This window comes from Sturnira hondurensis, unplaced genomic scaffold (assembly GCF_014824575.4).
Source record: "Sturnira hondurensis isolate 20B ecotype Veracruz unplaced genomic scaffold, ASM1482457v3 Scaffold0022201, whole genome shotgun sequence".
NCBI classification, from domain to species: domain Eukaryota; kingdom Metazoa; phylum Chordata; class Mammalia; order Chiroptera; family Phyllostomidae; genus Sturnira; species Sturnira hondurensis.
The window spans coordinates 8,490,512-8,517,041 of NW_028094832.1; the positions used below are offsets into that span (position 1 = coordinate 8,490,512).

At 37.9% G+C, this 26,530-nt stretch overlaps 1 protein-coding gene across 1 annotated transcript in view; it reads left to right on the plus strand.

Moving 5' to 3' along the window:
* The window catches only part of PIBF1 (progesterone immunomodulatory binding factor 1), a 184,768-nt gene that overhangs the window by 118,896 nt on the left and 39,342 nt on the right, over positions 1–26,530 (plus strand). The window contains exon 15 of the mRNA XM_037034772.1: positions 24,603–24,733. Within this exon, the coding sequence (XP_036890667.1) occupies positions 24,603–24,733 (131 nt within the window). The remainder of the gene's footprint in view (positions 1–24,602; positions 24,734–26,530) is intronic.

The following is a 26,530-nucleotide window of genomic DNA, read 5'->3' on the forward strand; positions in this document are numbered from 1 at the left end:
GATTTGAAATGTTCCATATATTTTGCTCTCTTCTAGCCCACCAAAATTATGTTACAGACAGTTCCTTTCATCACATTTTGTCTTTACGCTCCACAGATACTGTGTTTTTCATAAATCGAAGGTTTGTGACATCTGCATTGAGCAAACCTGTTGGTACCATTTTTTCCAGCAGCGTTTGCTCACTTTGTCTCTGTGTCACATTTTGGTAATGTCTGAACTTTTTTTATTGTATTTGTAATGGTGATCAGTGATCAGTGGCCTTTGGTGTTACTATTGTAACTGTTTTGGAGTTCCATGAATTATACCCTAACTGATAATCATGTGTGTTCTGACTACTCCACCGACTAGCCATTCCCTTATATCATCCTTGGGGCCTTCCAATTCTCTGAGATGCTACAATATTGAAATTTGGCCTATTAATAACCCTACAATGGCCTCTAAATATTCAAGTGAAAGGAAGAATCACAGCTTTCTCACTTTCTCACTTTCCATCAAAAGCTAGCAGTAATTAAGCTTACTCAGGAAGGAATAAGCCAAGAAAGCTAGACTGGAAGCCAGGCCTCTTGTGCCAGAAGTTAGCCAAGTTGTAAATCCAAAGGAAAAGTTCTTGAAGGAAATTAAAAGCGCACTCAGTGAACACACAAATGCTAAGACAGTGAAACTGCCTCACTGTGGGTATGGATAAAGTTTTAGTGCTTTCAGTAGATCAAAGCAGCTGCAATACTGCCTTAAACCAAAGCCCTCTTGAATTTTGTGAAGGCTGAGAGACATAAGGAAACTGCAGAAGAAAAGTTTGAAGCTACGAAGGTTGCTTCCTGAGGTTTAAGGAAAGAAGACATCTTAACATAAAGGTGCAAGGTGAAGAAGCAAGTGCTGATATAGAAGCTAGAGTATGAGGTCTGTCCAGCAAAAGTCTAACATGTTAATATAACAAGAATGGTTTGCGTAACATTGAATAACCTGGCAGCCAAGGAGAGTGGACTGGAATGCTCATGTGTGAACAATAACAACTTCACTGTACTAGTCAGTGGGGGCGGTAGATGCTATTGAGTGAGCATGTGTACTATGTGGCCATCATGTTCAAAATGACTGAGCGAGTAGAGCAATGAATCAGCATCACATTTTTGCATTAAGCTTGGACCTTCTCCCACAGAAACTATTTGGATGATTCAGAAGCCCACAGCTCTGGGCAACTGATGATTGGCAGCTTCATCACAACAGTGCGCCCACTCATGCATCACATCTCGTGCAAGTGTTTTTTGGCAAAACATCAAATCACCCAGGTGACTCAGCCACCCTACAGCTCAGACTTGGTGCCCTGTGACTTCCAGCTTTTCAAAAAACTAGAATCACCTTTGAAAGGGAAGAGATTTCAGACCATCAGTGAGATTCAGGAAAATATGATGCGGCAGCTGATGGTAATTTGGAGAACTCTGTGAGGTCCCAAGGTGCCTACTTTGAAGGGGACTGAGGCATCATTACCCTATGTACAATGCTTCCTCTATATTCATCAATAAATGTCTCTACTTTTCTTATAATGTGGCTGGATACTTTCTGGACAGACCTCATAAATTATCCAGAAGATCTATCCAAGATAATTAATAAATGTGGTTATACTAAAATTGGAACAGCCATCTAGGATGTTCATAGCTAGGAAGAAGTCAATGGCTCGCTTCAAAGGACAGGCTGACTAAAGGACAGGGGCTAATGCAGCTAAAGACTTTGAGATGAAGCCAATGCTCATTTACCATTCTAGAAATACTAGGACCCTTAATAATTATGCAAAATCTCCTCTGTTTGTGTTCTATAAATGGAACATCAAAGCCTGGATAACAGCACATCTGTTTACTACATGGTTTAAGCCCAGTGTTTTAAGCCCACTGTTGAAACTCACTGCTCAAGAAAAAAGATTCCTTTTAAAATATTACTGCTATTGACAATGTACCTAGACAGCCAAGAGCTCTGACAGAGGTGTATACAATTAGATCATTGTTCATGCCTGTGAACACAACATCCATTCTGCAGGGAGTAATTTTGACTTTCAAATCTTATTATTTAAGAAATAATTTTCATAAGGCTTTAACTGCCAAAGATAGTGTTTCCTCTGATGGACATGGGCAAACTACATTGAAAACCTTTGGGAAAGGATTTACCATTCTAGATTCCATTAAGAACATCCGTGATTCATGGGAAGAGGTCAAAATATCAATACTACTGCAGTTTGGAAGAAGTGGATTCCAACTCTCATGGATGACTTTGAGGGATTCCAAGATGTCAGTGGAGGAAATAACTGCTAATGTGGTGGAAAAGGCAAGAAAACTAGAATTAGAAGTGGCACCTGAAGATGTGAGTGGATTGCTGCAATTTCATGATGAGACTTGAAGAGATGAGGCATTGCTCCTTCTGGAAGAGCAAGGAAAGTGGTTTCTGGAGATGGACTCGACTCTTTAATCATTTTTTATTTTCCCATACAGTTGACATACATTACTACATTAGTTTCAAATATGGACCCCAGTGATTAGACATTATACAACTGAATAAGTGATTATTCCGATAAATCTCATAACCATCTCATACCATACACTGTGATAAAACTATTATTGACTCTACTCCTTACGCGGTACTTTACATCCCCATGACTATTCTGTAACACCAGTTTATACTTCTTAATCCCTTAACATTTTTTGCCCATCCCCTAACCCACCTCCCATCTCCCTAACCCAGCTCCCATCTGTCAATCGACAAAATGCTTTCTGTATCTGTGATTCTTTTTCTGTTCTGCTGGTTTATATATTTTGGTTTTTATATTTAATTGTTGATAGAGTTGTACTTATTGCCATTTTATTCATATTTTTATCTTCAATTTCTTCTTAAAGAAAATCCTTTAACATTGCATATAATACTGTTTAGTGGTAATAAAATATTTTATCTTTTTGTTGTCTATGAAGTGGTTTGATTCTAAATGATAGCTTTGGTGGGTAGAATAATCTTGATTGTAGGTCCTTGCTTTTCATCACTTTCAACATTTCTTGCCAATTCCTTCTGGCCTGCAAAGTTTCTGTTGAGATACCAGCTGACAGTCTTATGGGAGCTCCCTTGTAGGTAACCAGTGGCTTCTCTCTTGCTGTTTTTAAGAGTCTTTGTATTTACCCTTTGCCATTTTAATTATGATGTGCTTTGGTGTGGACATCTTTGGGTTCATCTTGCTTGGGACTTTCTGTGCTTCCTGCACTTGTGTCTCTTTCCTTCACCAGGTTAGGGAAGTTTTCTGTCATTTTTTCAAATAGGTTTTGAATTTCTTTCTCTCTTCTCCTTCTGGCACACCTATGATGCAAGTGGTGGTACACTTGAGATTGTCCCAGAGGCTCCTTACACTCTCTTCATTTTTTTAAATTCTTTTTTCTTCTTGCTGTTCTGCTTGGGTGTTTTTTGCTTCCTTATATTTCAAATTACTGATTTGATTCTTGGCTTCATCCACCGTACTGTTGATTCCCTGTAAGTTAATCTTCATTTCAATAACTGTATCCTTTACTTCTGACTGATTATTTATTATATTGTTGAGGTTTTCACTAAATTCAGTGAGCATCCTTATAACCAGTATTTTGAACTCTGCATCTAGTAGATTGCTTGTCTCTATTCTGTTAAGTTATTTTCCCGGAGTTTTGTTCTGTTCTATCATTTGGGACCTGTTTCTTTGTCTTATTTTTGCAGGCTTCCTGTGTTTGTTTCTTTATATTAGGTAAAGCTGCTACATCTCACTGGCTTGGTAGAGTTGCTTAATGTAGTAGGTGTTCTGTAGGGTCTAGTGACACAGCTTTCCTGATTGCCCAAGCTGGGCACTCGAAGTGCACATCCCCTCCCTTTGTGGGCTGTGTACCCTTCTGTTGTGGTTGAGCCTTGATTGCTGTTGGCATCTTATTGGGAGGGACTTACCCAGGCCAATCAGCTGCAGGAACTGGCTGTGACCACTGACCTCCCACCTCCAACCACCTTGGAGGATCAGCTGTGCAGGGGTCTACCCGAAAGAGCAGGACTTACTTTACTAGGACTCTGGTGCCTATTGAATCTGCCCCTTAAGTGTGTCACTTTCACTTGTGGAGGTGATCGTGTGGTGGTGCTTCAACGTGGTCTGAAACTTTCTACTGGGTGTGCTGGCTCTGGACCTCCTGGGAGATACAGACCAAAGTCAGGCACCACTTGTGATCTGCCCAGGGCCACCTGGCATAAGCTACAAAGTGATCTGCCAATACCTGCTGCTTGTGCTGGGCTTGGAGATGCCCAGGTGAGGCCAAGCTGTGAATCAAGGCTGGCTGCTGCTAGTGCAGGGTGCAGAGTCACTTAGCCAGAGCTAGTGCATATGCAGAGGCCAGATGCTGCTTTTTTGAGAGAATTTTTAAAAATCTAAATCGTGAGCCAAGTCAAGCCATCGATATGGAAAAGCCACTGGGAACAGTGGCTTTAAGTGGGCCTGAAAATTGGCTAGGGAAGGGCTTCAGGGAATCACCAGGGTGGAGTGAACAGCGTGAGCCAGGTTGATTGAGTCTCTAATACGGCATTCGCCTGCCAGCTCTGTGGTGGGAGGGTTCATCAAAGGAACAATGGCCTCTGCCAGCACTTGTGTCTGGGATAAAGCTGTCCCTCCTGCACTCACCATGATGCTCAACAGTTCAGTCCCTTCCCGTATGTCTCTGATGCCTTTCAAGCTGCTGTCCTGAGCTAGAGCTCAGAGGGGGTGAGTTGGGGTAAGTCTATGTGTAGGTCCTTTAAGAGGATGTGCCTGGGACTCTAGAAGCTTCCATCTTTCTCAGCCGCAATCCTCACTGGTTTTTACAGCCAGAAGCTGTGGGGACTTCTCTTCCTGGCACTGGAGCGTTGGGCTGGGGGTCCTGGTGTGGGCCTGGAACTCTTTGTTCCTGAAATGCCCCTCCTGGTTTTTACCCACCACATATGGATGTGGGACCAGCCTGTTCTGTGTCTCTGCCCCTCCTACCAGTCTTGAGGTGGTTCTCCTTTAATTCCCTAGTTGTAGGACTTCCATTCAGGTTGAATTCAGTTGATTCTGAATGATGGTTCTGTAGTTTAGTTGTAATTTGACGTTTTGAAATGGACTCTACTTCTGCTGAAGATGCTATGAAGATTGTTGAAATGACAAGAAAGGACTGAAAATATTATATAAACTTAGTTGATAAAGAAGCAACAGAGTCTGAAAGGATTGACTCCAGTTTTGAAAGTTCCTCTGTGGGTAAAATGCTATCAAGCAGCATCGGACACTATAGAGAAATCACTTATGAAAGGAAGGGTTAGTTCATCGATGTAGCAACCTTCATTGTTGTCTTATTTTAAGAAATTGTCACAGCTCCCCCAGCCTTCAGCTCCCACCACCTGGAGGAGTCAGCAGTCACCAACGTTGAGGCAAGACCCTCCACCAGCAAAAAGATCATGGCTCATTGAAGGCTCAGATGATCATTAGCATTTTTAGGGAGTACAGTATAATGTAAACACAACTTTTATATGTACTAGAAAACCAAAAAAATTGTGCAATTTGTTTTATTGCAATAATTGTTTTATTGTGGTGGTCTGGAACCCCACTTGCAATATCTCTGAGGCATGCCTGTATCAGATTGCTTCTGTAACAATAGACTATTTGTGATATACATGGTGAATAAAACAAGAAAGAAATTCCCTCAGGATCTGTATTTCTTGAGCAGGTTATATATATAAACCAGCTCGGAGGTTTTGAGAATAAAACACAGGTGAAACTTAACTATTGTTAGAATTGCTATTGTTATATGTTATTCAGAATATGTCTGAGATTATACATAAATGAGTAGCCAAAACGAAATTGTTAAAAAGCACTCAAAATGAAAACAAATATTCCTTTTATAGCAGCTTTATTGAGGCATAATGGGCATACACTAAACTGCACATATTTAAAGTGTACAGTATGCTGCGTTTTGACACATGTATATGTACCCATGGAAAGCTCACCAAAAGGAAGACAATGAACGTGCACATTTTTCCCAAAGTTTCTTTGTGCTCGTTTGACTCTGTCCACCCTAACGTCCCTGCCCCTCACCTCCAGCCTGATCTCCACATAACCACTGATTTCGATTTTGTCACTGTTAGGTGTGTTTACATTTCCTAAACATATATATATGGAATTATTACATGCCTTTTATATATGTTGAATGAGAGTGGTGAAAGTGGATACCCTCATCTTATTCCTTATCTTAAGGGAAATGATTGTAGTTTTTGCCACTGAGTGTGATGTTGGCAGTAGATTTTTCATATATGGCCTTTAATATGTTGAGGTATGCTCCCTCTAGTCCCACTTTGCTGTGTGTTTTTGTCATAAATGGGTACTGGGTTTTAACAAGTGCTTTTTCTGCATCTATTGAAAGATCATATGATTTTTTTGTCTTTCATTTTGTTTATGTGATGTATCATGTATATTGATTTGTGAATATTATATCATCCTTGTATCCCTGGAATAAACCCCCCTTGATCATGGTGTATAATCTCTATTGTATTGTTGGATCTTGTTTGCTAATATTTTGTAGAGGATTTTAGCATCTATGTTTATCAGATATAATGGCCTATAACTTTCTTTCTTTAATGGGTCTTTACCTGGCTTTGGAATTAGGATAATACTGGCCTCATAAAAAGAGTTTGGGAATTTTCCCTCTTCTTGAATTTTTTGGAATAGTTTGAGGATAATGTTAGTTATTCTTTGAATGTTTGGTAAAATTCGCCTGTGAAGCTGTCTGGCCCAGGGCTCTTGTTTGCCAGGAGTTTTTTTATTAGTGTTTCAATTTTGCTAGTTGTTATTGGTCTATTCGGGTTTTCTATTTCTTCCTGATTCAGTTTTGGAAGATTGTGTATTTCTAGAAATTAATCTATTTTGCCCAGGTTGTCCAATTTCTTGGCGTATAGTTGTTCATAGTAATTTCTAACAATCATTTGTATTTCTGTGATGTCAGTTGTTATTTCTTCTCTTTCATTTCTGATTTTATGTATTTGGGTCCTTTATCTTTTTTCTCGGTGAGTCTGGTAAAGGTTCATTTATCTTTTCAGAGACCCAGCGCCTGGACTCATTGACCCTTTGAACTGTTCCTCTAGTTTCTATGTCACTTAAATCTGCTCTGATCCTGATTATTTCCTTCCTTCTGCTTACTCTGAGCCTAGTTTGTCGTTGTTACTCTAGTTCTTTTAGATGTGTGGTTGGGTTGTTTATTTGAGATTTTTCTATCTTAGGTAACCTTGTAACACTATGAACATCCCTCTCTGAACTGCTTTCACTGTGTCCTACAGGTTTTGTGTTGTTTTGTGTTCATTTTCATTTGTTTCCAGATACTTTTGGATTAGATGTACCACAGGTCTTTATCCATTCATCTGTTGATGGACATTTGGGTGGTTTCCAGTTTTACTTACTATAAAGCTGATATGGTCATCAAGTACAAGTCTTTGTGTGAATATATGCCTTTGTTTCTCTTGGGTAAATTACCTTGGAGTAATAACTGGATTATATAGTGAGTGTCTCTTTAATGTTTTAAGAAACTTCCAAACTACCAAATGTTTGTAGCATTTTACGTTTCCACCATCAGCCTATGGAAGTTCTAGTTTCTCTGCATCCTTGCAAAAACTTGACCTAGTCAGTCTTTTTCATCTTAGCTATTCTAATGAATCTGAAGGAGTGTCTTGTGGTTTTAATTCTCATTTCCTTAATGATTCATGATGTTGAGCATCTTTTCATGTTCTTCTTTGCCCTCTGTTTTTCCTATTGGGAGAAGTATTTGAGTTTTTGACATTTTATCACATTGTTTTTCTTATTATTGAGTTTTGAGCATTATTTATACATTTTAGATACAAGTCTCTTAGCAGATATGAGATTGCAAATATTTTCTCCCCTCTGTGATCTGTGTTGTCATCTCTTAATAATGTTTTTTGAAGTCAGGATTTTTTATCAAGTCCAGTTTATCAGTTCATGCTTTTACGGATTATGTTTTGGGTGTTGTGTCTAGAATATCTTTTTTAACCCTGTGTCCCAGGGGTTTTGTCTGTGGGTCCCTCTGGATCTTTCATGGTTTTAAGTCTGTGATCCATTTTTGGTTAATTTTTGAACACATCCCAAGATACAGGTTGGAATTCATTCATTTGCATGTTGAAACACAATTGTTCCAGTATCCGGTGCTGAAAGACCCCTGTCGAACACTGTTTTGTCATGTGTGTGAGAGTCTGTTTCTGGGCTCTGCTCCCAGCCAGTTGTCTCCTGGTCTTTATGTCAGTGCCAACCGTCTCGATTACTGTAGCTGTATGATGTCGTGAAATTAGGTAGTGTTGGTTCTCCATCTCTGTTCAAGTTCAGAGCTTTTTGGTCATTCCCTGTCTGTTGTATTTCCATGTGAATTCCATAACCATTTCTACAACAACAACAACAAAAAACCCTGGCTGTGATTTTTATTGAAATTGCACGGAATCTGTGAATGAAATGAGAAGAATCTACTCCTTAATAATACTGAATATTCTGATCCATGAATCCAGTATATCTTTCCACTTATTTAGATGTTAAATTCCTCTTAGTAGTGTTTTTTGTCTGTTTGGGGGATGAGGGGTGTTAGGTTTTAGGGGTTTTTTTTTTTAGTTTTTAATGTAAAAGTTTCTCATCTTTTGACTAGTTTGACTTGGTATGGTTTTGCTTCATTTCTTCAACTTTTAACCTGTTCATGCCTAATTGTCTTGCAATTAACATATACCAGATAGAAAATCTTTTTTACTCAGTCTGACAAAATAAGACTTTTAATGGAGGTTTTCAGAACATGTACATTTTAATATGTTTACTGATATGATTATTTTTAAATCTGTTATCTTGCTCCTTGTTTTTTATTTATCCCGTCTCTCCTTTTTTTCCCTTTCTTCTTTTGGATTAATTGAATATTTTATTATACCATTTATCTCATTGTTGGCTTATTGGCTACAACCTTTTGTTATTACTGAGGTTGCTTTTTTTCACATAGATATTAATATATTATAGACATAAAAACAACATTCAATGATTCAAGTATTGACACTAAATAATTAAATTTAAACATAAGCTTGCTTGCCCTGGCCGAGTAGCTCATTTTGTTAGAGTGTCATTCCAAGACACCAAGGTGAGGTTGCTTTAACTTGTGTGTGTGTTTGTGTGTATGTATTTACATTTAGATCTTTACGTTATCACCATCTAGTTCCATGTGGTACTTTACCACTTTATATTAGCATAAAATCGTTACAGTCGTACCCTTCCATTTATCCCTCCCAGTCTTTGTGCTCCTGCTATGATCTATTTTACTTACACATGTATAAAACTCACACTACATGGCTACTTATATTTACTTTAAACATTTGATAATCTTTTAAAGACATATAGTAGTATGAGGAAAAGCTATTATATTTAATCAAATAGTTGCCATGCTTGGTATTCTTTATTCCTTTGTATAGATACAAACTTCCATCTGCTATCATATTACTTCTTTTAATAATACATATAGAGCAGGACTGCTAGTGATAAATTCTTTTCACTGCTGTATGTTACAAAAAGTTATTTCACCTTTTTTTAGTTGTATTTGCCTTTGTTTTTACATATCTGACTCTTCTTAAGAAAAGTCGAGATTAAAATATATATCTCAGTTATATTCCTAAGGCCAAATGAACTGCATGCATAGGAGGATTAACCATTTTAAATTGTGCAGTAGAATTCAGTGGCCTTATGGTATGTGTATAATGTACAACCATTATCACTGTCAAGTTATAGAACATTTTTGTCACCCAGAAGGAAACCCTGTTCCTCTTAAGTAGTCACTTCTCATTCTTCCCTCCTTCCAACCCCTGGCAACCACTAATGTGCTTTCTGTCTCTATTGGTTTTTTATATAAATGGAATTATACAATATGCGATCTTTTGTGTCTGGTTTCTTTCCCTTAACATATGTGTTCAAAGTTCACTCATATTCTGCCATCTATCAGTACTTAGTTCCTGTTTGAGACTGAATAGTATTCCATTGTGCAAATATGCCACGTTTTGTTTATCTGCTCATCGGCTGGTGGACACTTAGGTTATTTCCGTCATTCGGCTGTCGTGAATGGTGCTGCTGTGAGCATTCGTGTTCACCGTTTTCATCCGAACACCTGTTTTCCACTCTTATGGTCATATGCCTAAGAAGTGGAATTGCTGGGTCCCATGGTGATTCTCTGTTTAACTTTTAGAGGAACCACAAAACTGTTTTCCTTAGCAGCTTCACAGTTTTATGTTCCCACCGTCAAGGTCAAGGGTTTCAATTTCTCGTGTCCTTACCAATGTTTTTTGGGGGAAGGGGAGTGTTTGTGTTTTTTTTATTGTAGCAAGTCCGAAGTAGTATCGCATTGTGATTTTGATTTGCATGAACTTTATAGCTGATAATGTTGACCATTGTTGGTGTGCTTATTGGCTGTTTGTTGATCTTCTTTGGAGAAATATCTATTCACATCCTTTGCCCATTTTTTAATTGGGGTGTCTGTCTCTTGTTGTAGAGTTTTAAAACTTCTTTATATATAAATATATAGTGGCTGCTAGGCCCTTTTCAGATACATGCCAACAAATATTTTCTCTCATTCTACGTGTTATCTTCTGCTTTCTTGCTAGTGTCTTTTGATCACAAAAGTTAATTTTGACAGAGTCCAAGCAGTCTATCTTTTTCTTATGTTTCTTGTGCTTCACTTTGGAGGGTTTTTATTTGTATTANTAGTATCGCATTGTGATTTTGATTTGCATGAACTTTATAGCTGATAATGTTGACCATTGTTGGTGTGCTTATTGGCTGTTTGTTTATCTTCTTTGGAGAAATATCTATTCACATCCTTTGCCCATTTTTTAATTGGGGTGTCTGTCTCTTGTTGTAGAGTTTTAAAACTTCTTTATATATAAATATATAGTGGCTGCTAGGCCCTTTTCAGATACATGCCAACAAATATTTTCTCTCATTCTATGTGTTATCTTCTGCTTTCTTGCTAGTGTCTTTTGATCACAAAAGTTAATTTTGACAGAGTCCAAGTAGTCTATCTTTTTCTTATGTTTCTTGTGCTTCACTTTGGAGGGTTTTTATCTGTATTACAGCTTGAATTTTTATTTTTGTTATTTTATCTACTCTTAATTGTATTTACCATTTAACTCACATACTCCCCCCCCTGCAACCATTAATAAAATATGTACTTAAGGTGACAACATGATGATTTGATATAAATCACACAACGAAATGATTACTGCAATCAGGCTAACCAACGTATTTGTCACCTCACGTAGTATTTGACCTTTTGTATGTGTGGTCAGAGAACCTGAAGTCTACTCGCTTAGCAAATTTCTGGATATATTACATTTTGCTTATTCATTCATTGATGGACAGTTGGGTGATTTCCACCTTTTGGCTATTGTGAATAGTGCTGCTATGAACATCCAAGTAGAAGATATGTCTGTCTGCCTATTTCAATGCTTATTTATTTATTGTATTTTGTTAAAAAAGATTTTACTTGTCTATTTTTAGAGAGAGGGGAAGGGAAGGAGAAAGGTAGAGAAACATCAGTGTGTGGTTGCCTCTGATGCGCCCCCTACTGGGGACCTGGCTCACAGCCTAGGCATGTGTTCTGACTAGGAATCGAACCAATGACTCTTTGGTTTGCAAATGGGCACTCAGTCCACTGAGCCACCCCAGCCAGGGCTTTAATGCTTTCTTTGAAGTATGTTTTATTTATTTTGCTATTTCAGTTGTCCCAAATTTTTCCCTTTTGCCCTCCTCCATCTGATACCTTCTTCCCTCCAGCAATCCCCCCCTCCCACTTAGTTCATGCTTATGGGTTGTGCAAATAAGTTCTTTGGCTTCTCCATTTCCTATACTGTTCTTAACATCTCCCCTGTCTATTTAGTATCTACCATTTATGCTTCTGATTCCCTGTACCTTTTTCCCTATTCTGCCCACTGATAACATCCATGTGATCTCCATCTCTGTGATTCCGTTCCTGTTCTAGTTGTTTGCTTAGTTTGTTTTTGTTATTTAGGTTCAGTTGATAGTTGTGAGTTTGTTGCCATTTTAATGTTCATATATTTGATCTTTTTCCTAACATTTCATATAATAAGGGCTTGGTGATGATGAACTCCTTTAGCTTTACCTTGTCTGGGAAGCACTTTATCTGACCCTCCATTCTAAATGATAGCTTTGCTGGATAGAGTAATCTTGGGTGTAGATCCTTGCTTTTCATGACTTAGAATACTTCTTGCCAGTCCCTTCTTATCTGCAAAGTTTCTTTTAAGAAATCAGCTAATAGTTTTATGGGAACTCCTCTGAAGGTAACTCTCCTCTTTTCTCTTGCTGCTTTTAAGATTCTCTCTTTATCTGTAACCTTTAGCATTTTAATTATGATGTGTCTTGGTGTGTTCCTCTGTGGGTCCAACTTGTTTGGGACTGTCTGTGCTTCCCGGACTTGTAAGTCTATTTTTTTCACCAAATTAGGGGAGTTCTCCTTCATTATGCCTTCAAATAAGTTTTCAGTTTCTTGCTCTTCCTCTTCTCCTTCTGGCATTGCTATGATTTGAATGTTGGCACATTTGGAGATGCAGAGTCTTCTTATTCTCTTCTCATTTTTTGAAAATTCTTTCTTCCTGCTATACTGGTTGATTTATTTATCTCTTCCTCATGTTCCAAATCACTGATTTGAACCCCTGCTTCCTTCCCTACACTGTTGGTTCCCTGTGGATTTTTCTTTATTTCACTTAGTGTAGCCTTCATTTCTGTCTTTATGCATTTGCCGTACTCAGTGAGTTCTCTGAACATTCTTATCACCAGTGTTTTGAACTCTGCATCTGATAGGTTGACTATCTCCATTTCACTTAGTTCTTTTTCTGGAGTTTTGATCTGTCCTTGCATTTGGGCCATATTTCTTTGTCTCTTCAATTCACCAGCCTCCCTGTGTTTGTTTCTGTGTATTAGGTTTGACTCCCCAGCTTGGTGCACCTGTTACATTGTACGGGGTGGAGCCTTAAGTATTTGCCAGGGCCTGCTTCACTGTTTTGTGATGCTTTATATAGGGGAAGGGATCGGAGAGGGAACAGTGCCTTGCCAGCACTCACCCCATTTCCAGTCACTTCACCCACTTCCTATATGCAACTGACTCCCCTCTAGCTGTTGCCCTGGTGGTTGTTCCCAGAGCACATGGGTTTGGTACATTCTAAGACGGTGGGGGCCCTTTCAATGAACTCTTCTGAGGGACTGGCAGTTTCTTCTGCCACCCCAGCCCCCACTAGTTTTTACAGCCAGAAGTCATAAGGCTTCCTTTTCCTGATGCTGGATCCCTGGGCTATGTGGTCTGGCCTGGGGATGAGATTGCTCACTCCCCTGGTGTCCCTTCTGGTTTTTATCTGCCACACACGAGTGTGGAACTGACCATTCTGCCGGCCACTGGTGCTGCTGCCTCACCAGCACCACACCGCAGCACAGCCCCTCCTCCGGCTCCCTCTTTCCACCCTCCTACCCATCTTTAAATCCTTGATTGTCCGACTTCCATGCAGTTCAATTTTCTGGCAGTTCTGGTTGCTTTTTGTTTTGAGGTTAGTTGTGATCCTTCTTACGGTTGTGCAGGGAGGCGAAGCGTGTCCACTTACGCCTCCATCTTGGCCTGCCCATTTTAATACTTTTGAATATAGACCTACAAGTGGAATTGGTGAGTTCACCTTTGCTTTTGAAATATATTTTCCCTGGGTAAAGAATTCAAGGTTGACTGTATTTCCTCTTTGTCTTTTTAGTACTTGAGAAATGTAAATTCAGTCTCTTTTAGTTTGCATTGTTTCTGCCAAGAAATGTGCTTTCATCTTCATCCGTGTTCCTCTCTAAGTAGTATGTCTTATTTCTCTAACTGCTTTTAAGAATTTTTTCACTAGCTTAAGCAATTTGACTATGATGTGCCTTGATGTGGCTTTCTTCATGCTTCCTATGCTTGGGTTCTGTCAAACTTCTGTACGTATGTGATGCCATCTAATTTTGACATTTTGCAGCCATTATTTCTTCAAATATTTTGGGTTTCTTTTTTTTTTTTTTTTTGTCTCTCTTTCTCTCTCTTTTTTTGTGCTTCTTTTTGCATAGTTTCTTTTGCTAAGTCCTCAATCCACTAACCTTTCCTTCTCCAATGTATAATCTATTATTAATTCAATCCAGTATGTTTTTCATCTCAGACATTATAGTTTTCATTTCTAGAAGTTCATATTGGGTCTTATTTGTATTTTCAAGGTATTTACTTAAACTTTTCAAACTTAATTTTCTTGAGTATATGAAATACATTTTCAATAACTGCTTTGATATCTTTGTGTACTAATACTATATATTGTCATGTCTTGATTGATTTCTATTAAATTGACTTACTTCATTATGTATCATATTGTCTTTCTAATGTGCTTGCCTACTAATTTTTTTTTTTACTGGATGCCAGACACTGACTTTTATCTCAGAGCTAAATAATGTTTGGATTCTTGTAAATCTGTGTGAGTTCTGTTCTCAAAAATGACTGTTTCCTGGGAAAAGTTTGGTCACTTCAAGTCTTGCTTTTCAGCTTTTATTAGCAAAGAAGCATTTACTTGAAGCTAATTTTTCCACTTCTAGTGAGACCAAAGCTCTTTTAAGTACTCTACCCTATGTCCAATGAATTAGTAGGGTTTGTTCTTTGTCTGGTGGGAATAGGTACTGTTACCAGCCAGTAAGATCATTAGATTATTCCTTCTCATGTTCTCAGTGGTTTTATCTCCGTGTCTGGTCGTTTCTTCATATGTGCACTGCCAGTGCCCAGCTGAGGACTCAGGGAGGCTGTCTCCAAATCTGAGAATCCTCTCTCTGCAGCTCTCTTTACTGCAGTACCCTGCCGTGTGAACTCTGTCTCAGGGGTCGCTGTCCTTCATTGCTTGATGTCCCGTGTCTTCAGACCATTGTGCCATTAGTTGGTCCAATACAAAAGAGAAAGAACAGTTGACTTTCTTTTTTTGTGCATATGGATGTGCCTGTCTAATTCTCAAGAAGCCACTAAGCTTGTTAAGAGTGCCAGTATGGGGTTTATTAAACAGGACTTGTAATGAAATCAAGGCTCAATCATAATGCATGCCACATTACTGCCAAGAACAATGGATCTTCCTTAGCCTCCTGAAACCCTGATTCTTGCCCCTTTTCTTTCTGGTCATTTAGTAAGCAATTATGAAAATCCCATTATATTCAACCACTGATGGTAAAATAGGCATGGACTTGTCCTCTTAACATGTACAGCCTTGTCCACAAAGACCTTGTCTTCTGGTGCAGTCACCTACGGATTTATCTGTGACAGCTGGTTTATTTCAAAAAACTTAACCTAGAAAATGGCACATGCACAGTCTCAGCGAGAGCAATGGCAAGGTTTAGTGCCCCAAGTTTTGTACCTAGAAGGCACTTAATAGAATCCAGGTAATTTGTTGCAAACATGAAATTGCTAGATATAAGAGAGACTTCAAGATACTTAAGAACAATAAGTAGATCTCTGTGCTAACTTTAAAAGGCATTCATACTATATTGGTAATTTTTTTAAAAGGGAAAATTGCAGGATAATATGTATGATATTTCTCTATTTTGTTTTTAATATATATTTATGTGTGTGTACCAAATGCCAACCACCACTGAAATAAGTAAAACAGTGACTTATTTATAAATTATATCTTGTTTACACATCAAACAAATAAAATGTTTGAACTTTCTACCTGATTGATTATGCCTTAATAATGCATCAATTTCTATAAATACTTCACTTAAGAGCTATTACAAATCACACTGCAAATCCCACCCCCACCCCCATCAGCATTGTTATACAGTTGAATCACATTAACATGAATTTCTCAAGGGTAGCTTTAAGGGGAAGGAAATTTAAAACACTTGAACTCCAGAATTACATTCTTGGACTCTTAGTCTCCTGTCCTTCCAGCTCAGTCAGTCCTTCCAGCTCTCCCAGTTCTTTCATTCCCACTAAATTTGTGCTTTATTGGAGCTCATTACAAGTCCAGGACTCATAAACTCTTTGTATTTTTCTACTGTTAAGCCCTCCTGGCTCCACCTTTCTTCCTCCCCAGTCTTGGACCTTACCCATCTGCGTATCGCATTCGCTAGCACTAGATTGCTTTGTGGCCAAACTCATCCATCAGGCTTTTCTTTATAATCCCTACTTTTACATAGTATCTTTCAACCTGTTAGTCACTCTATAAATACTTCATGGAAGGTAGGAGAGAAAAAGAAAAAAATCTTGAGTTTTGTGGTAATATGCCGAAAAATTGTTGTGGAAATCTGCTACCTTTAGTGCTTGGAAGCATTACAAATTTATGTTGTTGAGCATTAACCAGGTGCTCATTCTTGTTGGCCAATGTTTTTGTTTTTTGATATCTATTTTAGATGCCATTTTCTTCACTGTAGAATATTTCTACACCCCCAAATTATCAATCCATCATCTATATCTTTTCGTTATTACAATTCTTATCTAAATTTATTTTCTCTGAATGCAGAGACATTTTCAGGATCTTTACTTTTTTTTCCCCCCTTTTGGTCCCTCTTCCAAAAATAAAAGTGTGTGTGTATGTGTGTGTGTTAGCAAGGATGTGGAGAAAAGGCGACCCTTGTACACTGCTCGTGGGAATGCAGACTGGTGCAGCCACTGTGGAAAACAGCATGCAGTTTCTTCAGAATAAAAATGGAACTGCTTTATGACCCAGCGATTCCACTTTTGGGAATTTATCTGAAGAAAATGAACCATTGATTCAAAAGAATATATGCACCCCCATGTTCATTGCAGCATTTTTTATAAGAACCAGGATTCGGAAGCATCCCGAGTGCCCATCAGGAGATGAGTGGGTAAAAAAATGTGGTACATTTATACAATGGAATACTACCTGGCCATAAAAAAGGAAACCTTACCTTCTGTGACAGTGTGGATGGACCTGGAGAGTGAAATATTAGGCTACGTGAAATAAGCCAGTCAGAAAAAGACAATTCCCATATGATTTCATTTATATGTGGAATCTAAGGAACAAAATAAATTAGACTTCATAGAGAGCAGACTGACAGCTGTCAGATAGGAGGGAAGTTGGGAGGCTCTGGAAAAGGTGAAGGGATTAAGCAAAAGAGAAACAAAAAAATAGACACAAACAATGGTATGGTGATTGCCAGAGGAAAAGAGAGTGAGTGGTAGAAGAGAGTAATGGGGGATAAATAGTGATGGGAAGAGATTTGACTTTGGGTGGCCAACACATGATACAACCTACAGGTGATGTGTCGTGGAACTGTGCATCGTAAACCTAAATAATTTGATTAACCAATGTCACCTCACTAAACTCAATTTTTAAAAAACAGTGTGTGTAACTTTTCAAAAGTTAACCCCTCTATTTTTGCTTAATTCCTTCTGTTCTCTTCCCCCATCGTTTTTTCGCTCTTCCCTTTCTCAGTAGTCACTAATGACTTCCAAATTGCCGTGTTCTCTTCTTACTCCCTTGACCTGTCCAAGGCATGCCATTACAGATATTCTAGAAGTCCTTGCTCCTCTGTGCTTTACGGTACCGTTCTCCCTCAGATGGCTTTTTAATCTTCTTAGCTGATGTCTTCATATTCTTCTAACCCTAAAATGTAGATGTCTTTCTCATGTCTACCCTTTACCCTGTTCTTACATCTCAATAGTGGTTTTCAAAAATGTTAATATGAGAATTACTTAAGACTCTCGTTTAAAATGTGGGTTACTAGATCCTGCCCACAGAGATTGTGATTAAGTGCATCTAGAATAAAGCCCAGGAAGCTGCATTTTTAAATATTGTATTTATTAATTTTTAAAGGGGGGGAAGGAAGGGAGAAAGAGAGGGAGAGAAACACTGATGTGTGAGATACATCAATCTGTTGCCTCTTGCATGCCCCCAGTTGGGGACCTGGCCCACAACCCAGGCATTCGATTCTCTGGGCCCTGACTGGGAATCGAACCTGCAACCTTTTGGTTTGCAGACCAGCACTCAGACCACTGAACCACACCAGCCAAGGGAGAATCTGCATTTCTAACAATCTCTTCTTGTAACGCTAATAAAAGTGATACAGGGCCACATAAAAAAAAAATTCAGTTCTACAGATCTGTCTACCCATCATTTCCATGCTGTTTACTTTCAAATATCTCAATATCCTGTTCTCATGGATTTCTCGTTATCTGCACCACACTGTGAGAATCTGAGGACCAGAGCTGGGCACAAAATAAACTAGCATGTACTTGCTTTTGCTTATTAAAATAATAAAACATTTGCAAAAACAATGGAAAATCGGGGCTGCCCTAAGCCCTGGGGTGTCATTATACCACCTGTCCTGCCTGTCCTGGTCCCTCTTCCGAGAACCCCTGAGCCTTGCCACCACCCATGACAAAGGAGTAAACCCAGCCCTGCACAGTTTCTCGTGGTCCCGCCCCACTGTAAAGGCTGTTCTCCTCACAGGGTGAATTGTATCAGTTAAATATTACCAATGTTAAAGATGGTGATGCCATCGACCATATGGGGACGCCAGAGAAGAAGCCAGTTTTGGTGAGACGGGTGGTAAATTCAGGCCATAAGAGTTTATGTGCAGTGTTTTGTTTTTGTTTTTTTATTAATATACTTTATTGATTATGCCATTACAGTTGTTGTTCTATCCCCCCCTTCATTCCCCTCCACCCTGCACTCCCCCTCCCCCACCATTCCCCCCTTTTAGTTTATAACCACGTGTCTCAAGTTCTTTAGATTCTATATTTCCCCTACTATTCTTGCCCTCCCCCTTATCTATTTTCTACCTACTGCCTATGCTATTTTCTGTACCTTCTCCCCAATTCTCCTCCTCCCACTCCCCTGCTGGTAACCCTCCATGTGTTCATTTCTATGGTTCCGCTCCTGATCTAGCTGTCCTCTTGGTTTGCTTTTGTTTTAGGTGTGGTTGTTAATAACTGTGAGTTTACTGTCCTTTCACTGTTAACATTTTTCATCTTCTTTTTCTTATATAAGTCCCTTTAACATTTCATATAAGGGCTTGGTGATGATATGTGCAGTGTTTTTAAAGCTGCTAAAATAGTTGGGGCAGCCTGCAGCATGTCCATGAGAAAAAAAGCTATGTTTTCCAGTTTTGACTGATTATTAGGATGTAAGAAATCTGAGAAATTTTGTTTTGGGAGGACTGGGGTGAGGCCCAAAAATTACTATTGTGTGTTTTTTAAAATATTTTCCACAGTGGTTCTGGTGATTGGCTGGGTTTGAGAACCGCTTTCGATTGAGAGCAGAGAAGCAGCCCCACCCAAAGCATTGCCCACATGGGGTATGGAGTAGGCATTTTACAGTTTGTGGCACAATCAGAAGATTAGGCGATGGTACTGGGTTTTGAAGCACAGACTCCCACCACTCCTAGGCAGTGTCACTTGTATGTATTCTGTACACAGAAAGCAAGGCCAAGTTAAATGAAAATGCAACAGAATGCATTTTGTCCCTGGCAAGAAAGAGTTCCATTTCTAGGAGTTTGTTTCAAAATAAACTACAGAAGGGAAAAAATTCACGTTTAAGACAAACACAACAAAATATAGTCACCATTATGTTTTCTTCAACTTTAAGAGAAAATATATAAGAATAAGTTAAATTAGTATGTGACTCTAAATGTGTAAGTATGTTATAGTTAGGTACTCTTTTCTCTGAATCATATGTACAGTTTGTTGAAACAAAGGAGGAATAGCAATTCTGTAAAATGTGTCATGGGTTTGGTCTTGAGTCATTTATTACGTATGTGATTCCTGAGTCACTAATTACTAAAGCTTTCCTATAAGGAAAAGATTACTGACAATAAGCAAAGAGAATGATTGTGAAACTATTTGAATACTAATTATTATAGTTACAGAAAGACTTTTTAAAACTATATTTGGAGGATTGTTAAATCATTAAATTTAACAATTTAGTAAATTGTTAAATTATATTTTTCAAAAATAGAAATTAATATCAGTTTAAATTGAGAAATAGGTGCTTTTTATCTTGAGGAATTAAAATAAATTTGGGGGCTTTAGAAGCCTACAAACAAGTTTATGAGGAAACATACCCTTAAAAGTGACAGCGGGAACATAGTAGTTTCTGTTATTCCAACAGGAGAGTTTGTAAGTTGTATATTAAGGATACCTTTCGAAAATACAGTTTGGGGCTCTTAATTTTGTTTATAGTATTAAAACTTAATATATGTCATTACTGTAATGAAAGAAAATGAACTAAAATAATTAAGACTAATAATTGCTGTTATATTTTTATGCAATTGAAATGAGACTTGATAAGTTTTAAACGAAGCTCATTCTAGACCACAGCTAACTACAATTTGTAAATGCCCTAGTCCTTCCCTGCCTGGCTCCTCCCCTGTTCCTCCTTCCTCCCCCCACACCCCCCTCCCCACCACACTCAGAATGTTCTGCACTTTGAAACACAAAACAACTTGTCAGTTCAGTTTATTCAGTTGGGGTCAGTTCTGTGAAAACAAAGCCAAAGCAATTGTTTGATTTAATTGACTAGTGAAACTGGTTATACAGGTAAGTGGAACTTAGTTTTATTTTTGTCCAGCTGCATATTTGAATGTTCATAAAGTAACTTAGTAGAGTAATAAGATTCCACTGACATTGTAATAGATTTCAAAGAATGATTACCAAAGCAAGTAAAAAGACACTAAAACCCAAACTATAGAAAATATTCATGGTATTTTTTTCTTTATGCCTCTGTTTTCACTATAATGAATTGTGTCCAAAAAAAAAAAAAAGAAGTCTTTTCTTTCACTGTTCATTTCCTTTTCTTTGAGATATTTCTTTCTGAACTATACTTAATATAACCAAAAGAAAAATGTCTAATATAATTAAAATAACTAATTTAAACAATCTTTACAAAGCAGTTCCCCAACTGCAAACCGTATTCTCCACGAGTTGCTCAGTCACCTCTTGGCTTCACCTTTCTGCTTACCCACTTGGACCCCATAACTGATCATTTAAAGATGATTATTGCCGCCCCTCTCCCCACCATCCAGTTCTCTCTGCCGTCTGCTGGACCTTCCACTGTTACCCATCCTGCTGTTCTCTGCACATTCAGGTCCTAGGCTTCTAGTCACTTTTTTTTTTAATGTGAGTAGAAAACCAAAAAATTGTAGTGCTAAAATAAATATGTTCAGATCTTAACTTTTTAAGTGTTGATCTTGTAAATGTACTTCATTTGAGAAAAATTTATAAATCATCTTTTGTTCCAGAAAAGCAGCAAATTTTTAGCCACAATTGAACCTGTTAGGAATATGAAGGAAAGAGGGGGAAAGTATTTAAACATATAAAAGGCTACAGTTTTATTGTCAAAGAACACTTTAAGGTCATAGTATTTCAGAATTGTGTAATTTTTGTGTGTAATAAGATATTCCCTTCCCCATCACCTAATCCTTAAATAGACACCCAACAGTTGTGCTGTGTTTGTTCAGCGTTTGTATGTACAATGTTAGAATATGTTTCTTGAGAACTCATTGTGAACCAAAGGAGGGTCCTGCTCATACTGATGGCACTGTGTTTACCCTATACGGGATACATTTTACATGTGCTTAGGAAAAACCAGCAAGTACAAATAAACAAACACAAAAAAAAATACCAAGGTTGATTTGGGTATAGAATTTGATAAAATCCTTTAAAAAAGAACATCAGTGTATATGTCAAGATCATTAAATAGTCATACCCCATAACCTAGTATATTGCATGTACTGAAAGAAAATTGAACAAAATATTAATTTAAGAAAAATCATCTATAATACAAAGAAGTTTGTGGTACCATTATTTATACTAGTCAAAAATTGATAACATTATAAATGTTTATTAGTACAAGCATTGTAATTAAATTATGGCAAGTTAGCTAACCAGACAGTTTTGCAACCATTCAAATGTAAAATTAAGTTACTCCAACAATTTGGAAAAATGATTATGATACAAGTAAAGTGAAAAGGCATAGTATAAAATTGTACATGGTATACCACAATGAATGATCCAGAAAGGAAGTTAAGAAAACAGTTACACTTTCAACAGCCTCCAAAAAGATAAAAGCACTTAGGAATATTTAATCAAACAGGAGAAAGATTTGTACACAAGAAACTAAAAAACATTACCAAAGTAAAGGAGATCTGGTGAAGGACGGTCACCCCAGGGGTGACCATGTGGTTAAGATGATGACACTACCCAAAATGACACAGATTCAGGGCATGTCCTCTCAAAATGCCAATGGCGTTTTTTTGCAGAAATAGAAAAACCCATTCTAAAATTCATGTAGAATTTCAAGGGACCCTGAATAACCAAAATGATCTTGAAAAGGAAAAACAAAGTTGGAGGACTCAAACTTTCAGAATTTAAAACTTACCATAAAGCTACTGTGCTTTAAAAATGTACTGTCATAGGATAGTCTTACAGACTAAAGGAACAGCACAGAGAATCTGGAAACAAACCCTCCCAGGTGGTCACTGGTTTCTCCACAAGGTTGCCAAGACCATTCAATGGAGAAAGAACACTCTTGTCAACAAATGGGGCTGGTAAAACTGTGCATCTACATGTAAAAGAATGAAATTGGATCCATATTTCATACTGAATACAGATATTAAGACAATATGGACCAAAAGCCTCAATTTCAGAGCTAAGGGTATAAAGCTCATAGAAGAAAGCATAGGAGAAAATCATAATGACCTTGGATTTGGCAATGGTTTCTTTTAAATGCCACCAAAAGTACAAGCACAAGAAGAAAAAAATAGATAAATTTCATCAGTGTTAAAAACTTTTGTGATCAAAAGACATTACCAAGAGAGTGAAAAGTCACATCACAGAAACAAAGAAATACTTGCAAATGATACATCTAATAAGGGTTTAATATCCAGAATATATAAAGAAAACCTACAACTCGGAAAAAAACTTATAAAATGGGCAAAAGTCGCAAATAGACATTTGTCCAAGAGGATATCCAAGTGGCCAATAAGCACATGAAATAGCGGCTTTGGCAAGAAAGTCAAGAAATTGGAACAAGGACATTGGTGGAAGAAATGTAAAATGATGCATCTACTGTGGAAAACAATTGGCAGTTAGTTCCTCAAAAAGTTAAATATAGAATTGCCGTATGACCCAACAATTCCATTTTACTCCCAGATAGAGATCCAAAGAAAGTGAACGTCGGGACCCAGACAGATACTTACACACCCGTTCAAAGCAGCATTAGTCACTGCAGCCAAAAAATGGAAACACCTGAAATACCCATCAACGAATGAATGAATACACAAACTGTGCTATAAACACTTGCCGGAATATTATTTAGCCATAAAAAAGAAAGCAATTCTGAAACATGGTACAATATGGGTGAACCTTGAAAACATTACAGTAAGTGAAATAAGGAGACATAAAATGTCAAATATTATGTGACTTCACTTAGGAAGTACGTAGAATAGGCGAGTTCAGAGAGACAGAAATTAGAATAGAGGTTTCCAGGAGGTGAGGGCAATGGGTAAAGGAAACGTTTTGACTTAATGGGTACAGAGTTTCTTTTGAAGCTGATGGAACTGTTCTGGAACTGTATACTAGCAGTGGTTGCATAACATTGTAAATGTGCTTAATGAAATGGTTAAAATGGTAAATTTTATGTTTTATATTTTAAACATAATTTCTCTAAAAATTTTTAATTATACTAGTGATTTAGGTACATAAGTTATCTATTTTATGCCCTGATCAGGTAGATCAGTTGGTTGGAGCATTGTCCCCATACACAAGGTTGCACGTTCAGTCCTCAGTCAGGGCACATGTAAGATCAGGCAGTGAACTCTGGCTGGTGTGGCTCAGTAGATTGAGTGCTGGCCTGCAAACTGAAGGATCACCAGTTTGATTCCCTGTCAGGGCACGTGCCTGGGTTGTGGTCCAGGTCCCCAGTAGGAGGCTTGCAAGAATTGACCACACATTGATGCTTCTCTGACTCTTTCTCTCTCCCTTCCCCTCTCTAAAAATAAATAAATAAATAAATTTTAAAAAGAATCAAGCAAAGAACGCATAAATAAATGGAACAAAAATTTTATGTTTCTCAAATCAATCTTTTAAAATTTTTAAATTTTTCTATTTTACAAATAGAAATGGAAGGAAATATGAAGGCATAAAAATTGCTACATTTTTATTACATTATTTTGAATAAAGCTCAAATAAAAGAACTTTATTTTTAGCTAATAGGCTATTCATTAAAAGGGGATAAGTTTTATGTCACATAGCTTCTCAGACCAAGAAATGGTAAGAAAATATAGATAACTCTCCCCCCAAATTGGTAACAATATTTTATTTAAAATTTTCTTTCTTATTTACATAGTCTTTATTATTATTATTATTAAGATAGCTATATTGATTAATCATTTTAAATACTTCTCAATTTATACAGGAAAAGCTTTTCAGAGTAATTAATACAAGGGCAAGTTGGCATACTGTGTCCGTGGTAGAACATTTTGAATACTTTTAGTTTTTTGTAAAACTTTCTAGATTTTAATGAAATCTGTTTTTCTTTAGCTTGACAGGGCCAATGCTCTGTTAAACCAAACTCAACAGCCTTACAGATACCTCATTGAATCAGTGCGTCAGAGGGATTCTAAGATCGATTCACTGAAGGGGTGTATTACGCAGCTTGAGACGGATGTCAGGTAAACCATCTACAAATCTCCCGTTTGAATAATAAAGGCCTTGTGAACATGATACTGCTATAAATGAATTTGCTCTGTAAATGATAAAAAAATTAAATAATGTTGGTGGTTTTAAATGTAATGAATATGGAATTTCTATTAAAAAAACTAGGTCACATCACATTAGGTGTTCACTTCATGGTGAGAAGTTTTAGCCCAGGCGTGACAAGGCTGCACTTTTAACAGGGCACTGCCCACGTGACAACGACCCTGTCCTTGACCCCCCAGATGTGTTTGTGGGTTGCAGGTTGACCAAAGGGAAAGGGGGAATATAAGCACATGCCATTTGTGGAGTCAAAATTACTTTTTAAACACAAAATGTACACACTTACTTAGATTCATATTGACTTTGCCAGGGAATTTTTAAGCTTTTCCTCCCCTGAATCTTTAACCCATGAGTTACCGAAATGTAAATAAATAAATTTCTTTCACTTCCTTAGATTGAAGTTGTTTTTTTGCATAAACTTATCCAAAAGACTTGCTTCACTTAATAATTGTCCAAATTCTTTACATGTTCATCTGTCTGTTCACTTTAGTCTTTCTAAATTATAGTAAAAGAATGCCACTGTTTACATAAGGAATTTTTAACTTGTTGATGGTTGATTAGAATAAATTATTATAATATATAATTTATTATCAATTCATAAATATTGAAACAAAATTAGATGAGAGTGGAAATTGTTAAAGTAAAGAATTAGAAAACAATAAAGGGGGAGACTTCCGCCAAGATGGAGACGTAGGTGGAAACACTGTGCCTCCTCTCACAACAAAGTTTAAAGTCAACAAAGTTTTAATAACAAAAACACAGCCAAAACACAGAAAATTGAACAATATGGAAGTTTGACAACAATGAATCGTTCAGCTGGATTGGTAAGAGGGGCGGAGCCAGCAGTGGAGCGGGGTCGGGTAGGAAAGATCCCCGACCCAGGTGCGCAGGCAGCCTTGGGCAGATCCCAGGTGTGGGGTAGCAACAGGCGGACCCAGTGAGGGTGCAAGGTAGCAGGCTGAACGCAGTCACACATTCGTGTGCAGATAAACCAGCGAAGGACCGAGCAGTGAGACAGACCAAGCAGGCCCCAGTGCTGGGAAGTAGCAGAGGGGACCGCCATTGTCCCCCTTTGACCCCCCCCCCCACATAAAGCATCACAACTTAGAGACTGAGTTGCCCCGCCCTGGTGAACACCTAGGGCTCTGCTCCTCATACATAACAGGTGCAAACAGACGAAAATATTGCTCAAGAACTCAAATCCCCGGAGCCACTAATTCTAAGCGAAAAAGAAATAGCCAACCTATCAGATGCACAGTTCAAAATACTGGTGATCAGGATGCTCACAGAAGTGGTTGATTTTAGTCACAAATTAGAGGAACATATGAAGGCTAAACTAATTGAAATGAAGAGAAATGCACAGGAAACCAATAATGATGGAAAGGAAACTGGGACTCAAATCAAAGGAGTGGACCAGAAGGAAGAAAAAAATGACCAACCAGAAAAGTATGAAGAAATGAGAATTCAAAAAAATGAGGAGAGGCTGAGGAACCTCCAGGACATCTTTAAACGCTCCAACATCCGAATTATAGGGGTACCAGAAGGGGAAGAGGAACAGCCACGAGTGGAAAACTTATTTGAACAAATACTAAAGGAGAACTTCCCCAGTCTGGCAAAGGAAATAGACTTCCAGGAAATCCAGGAAGCTCAGAGAGTCCCAAAGAAGTTGGACCCAAGAAGGAACACACCAAGGCACATCATAATTACATTAG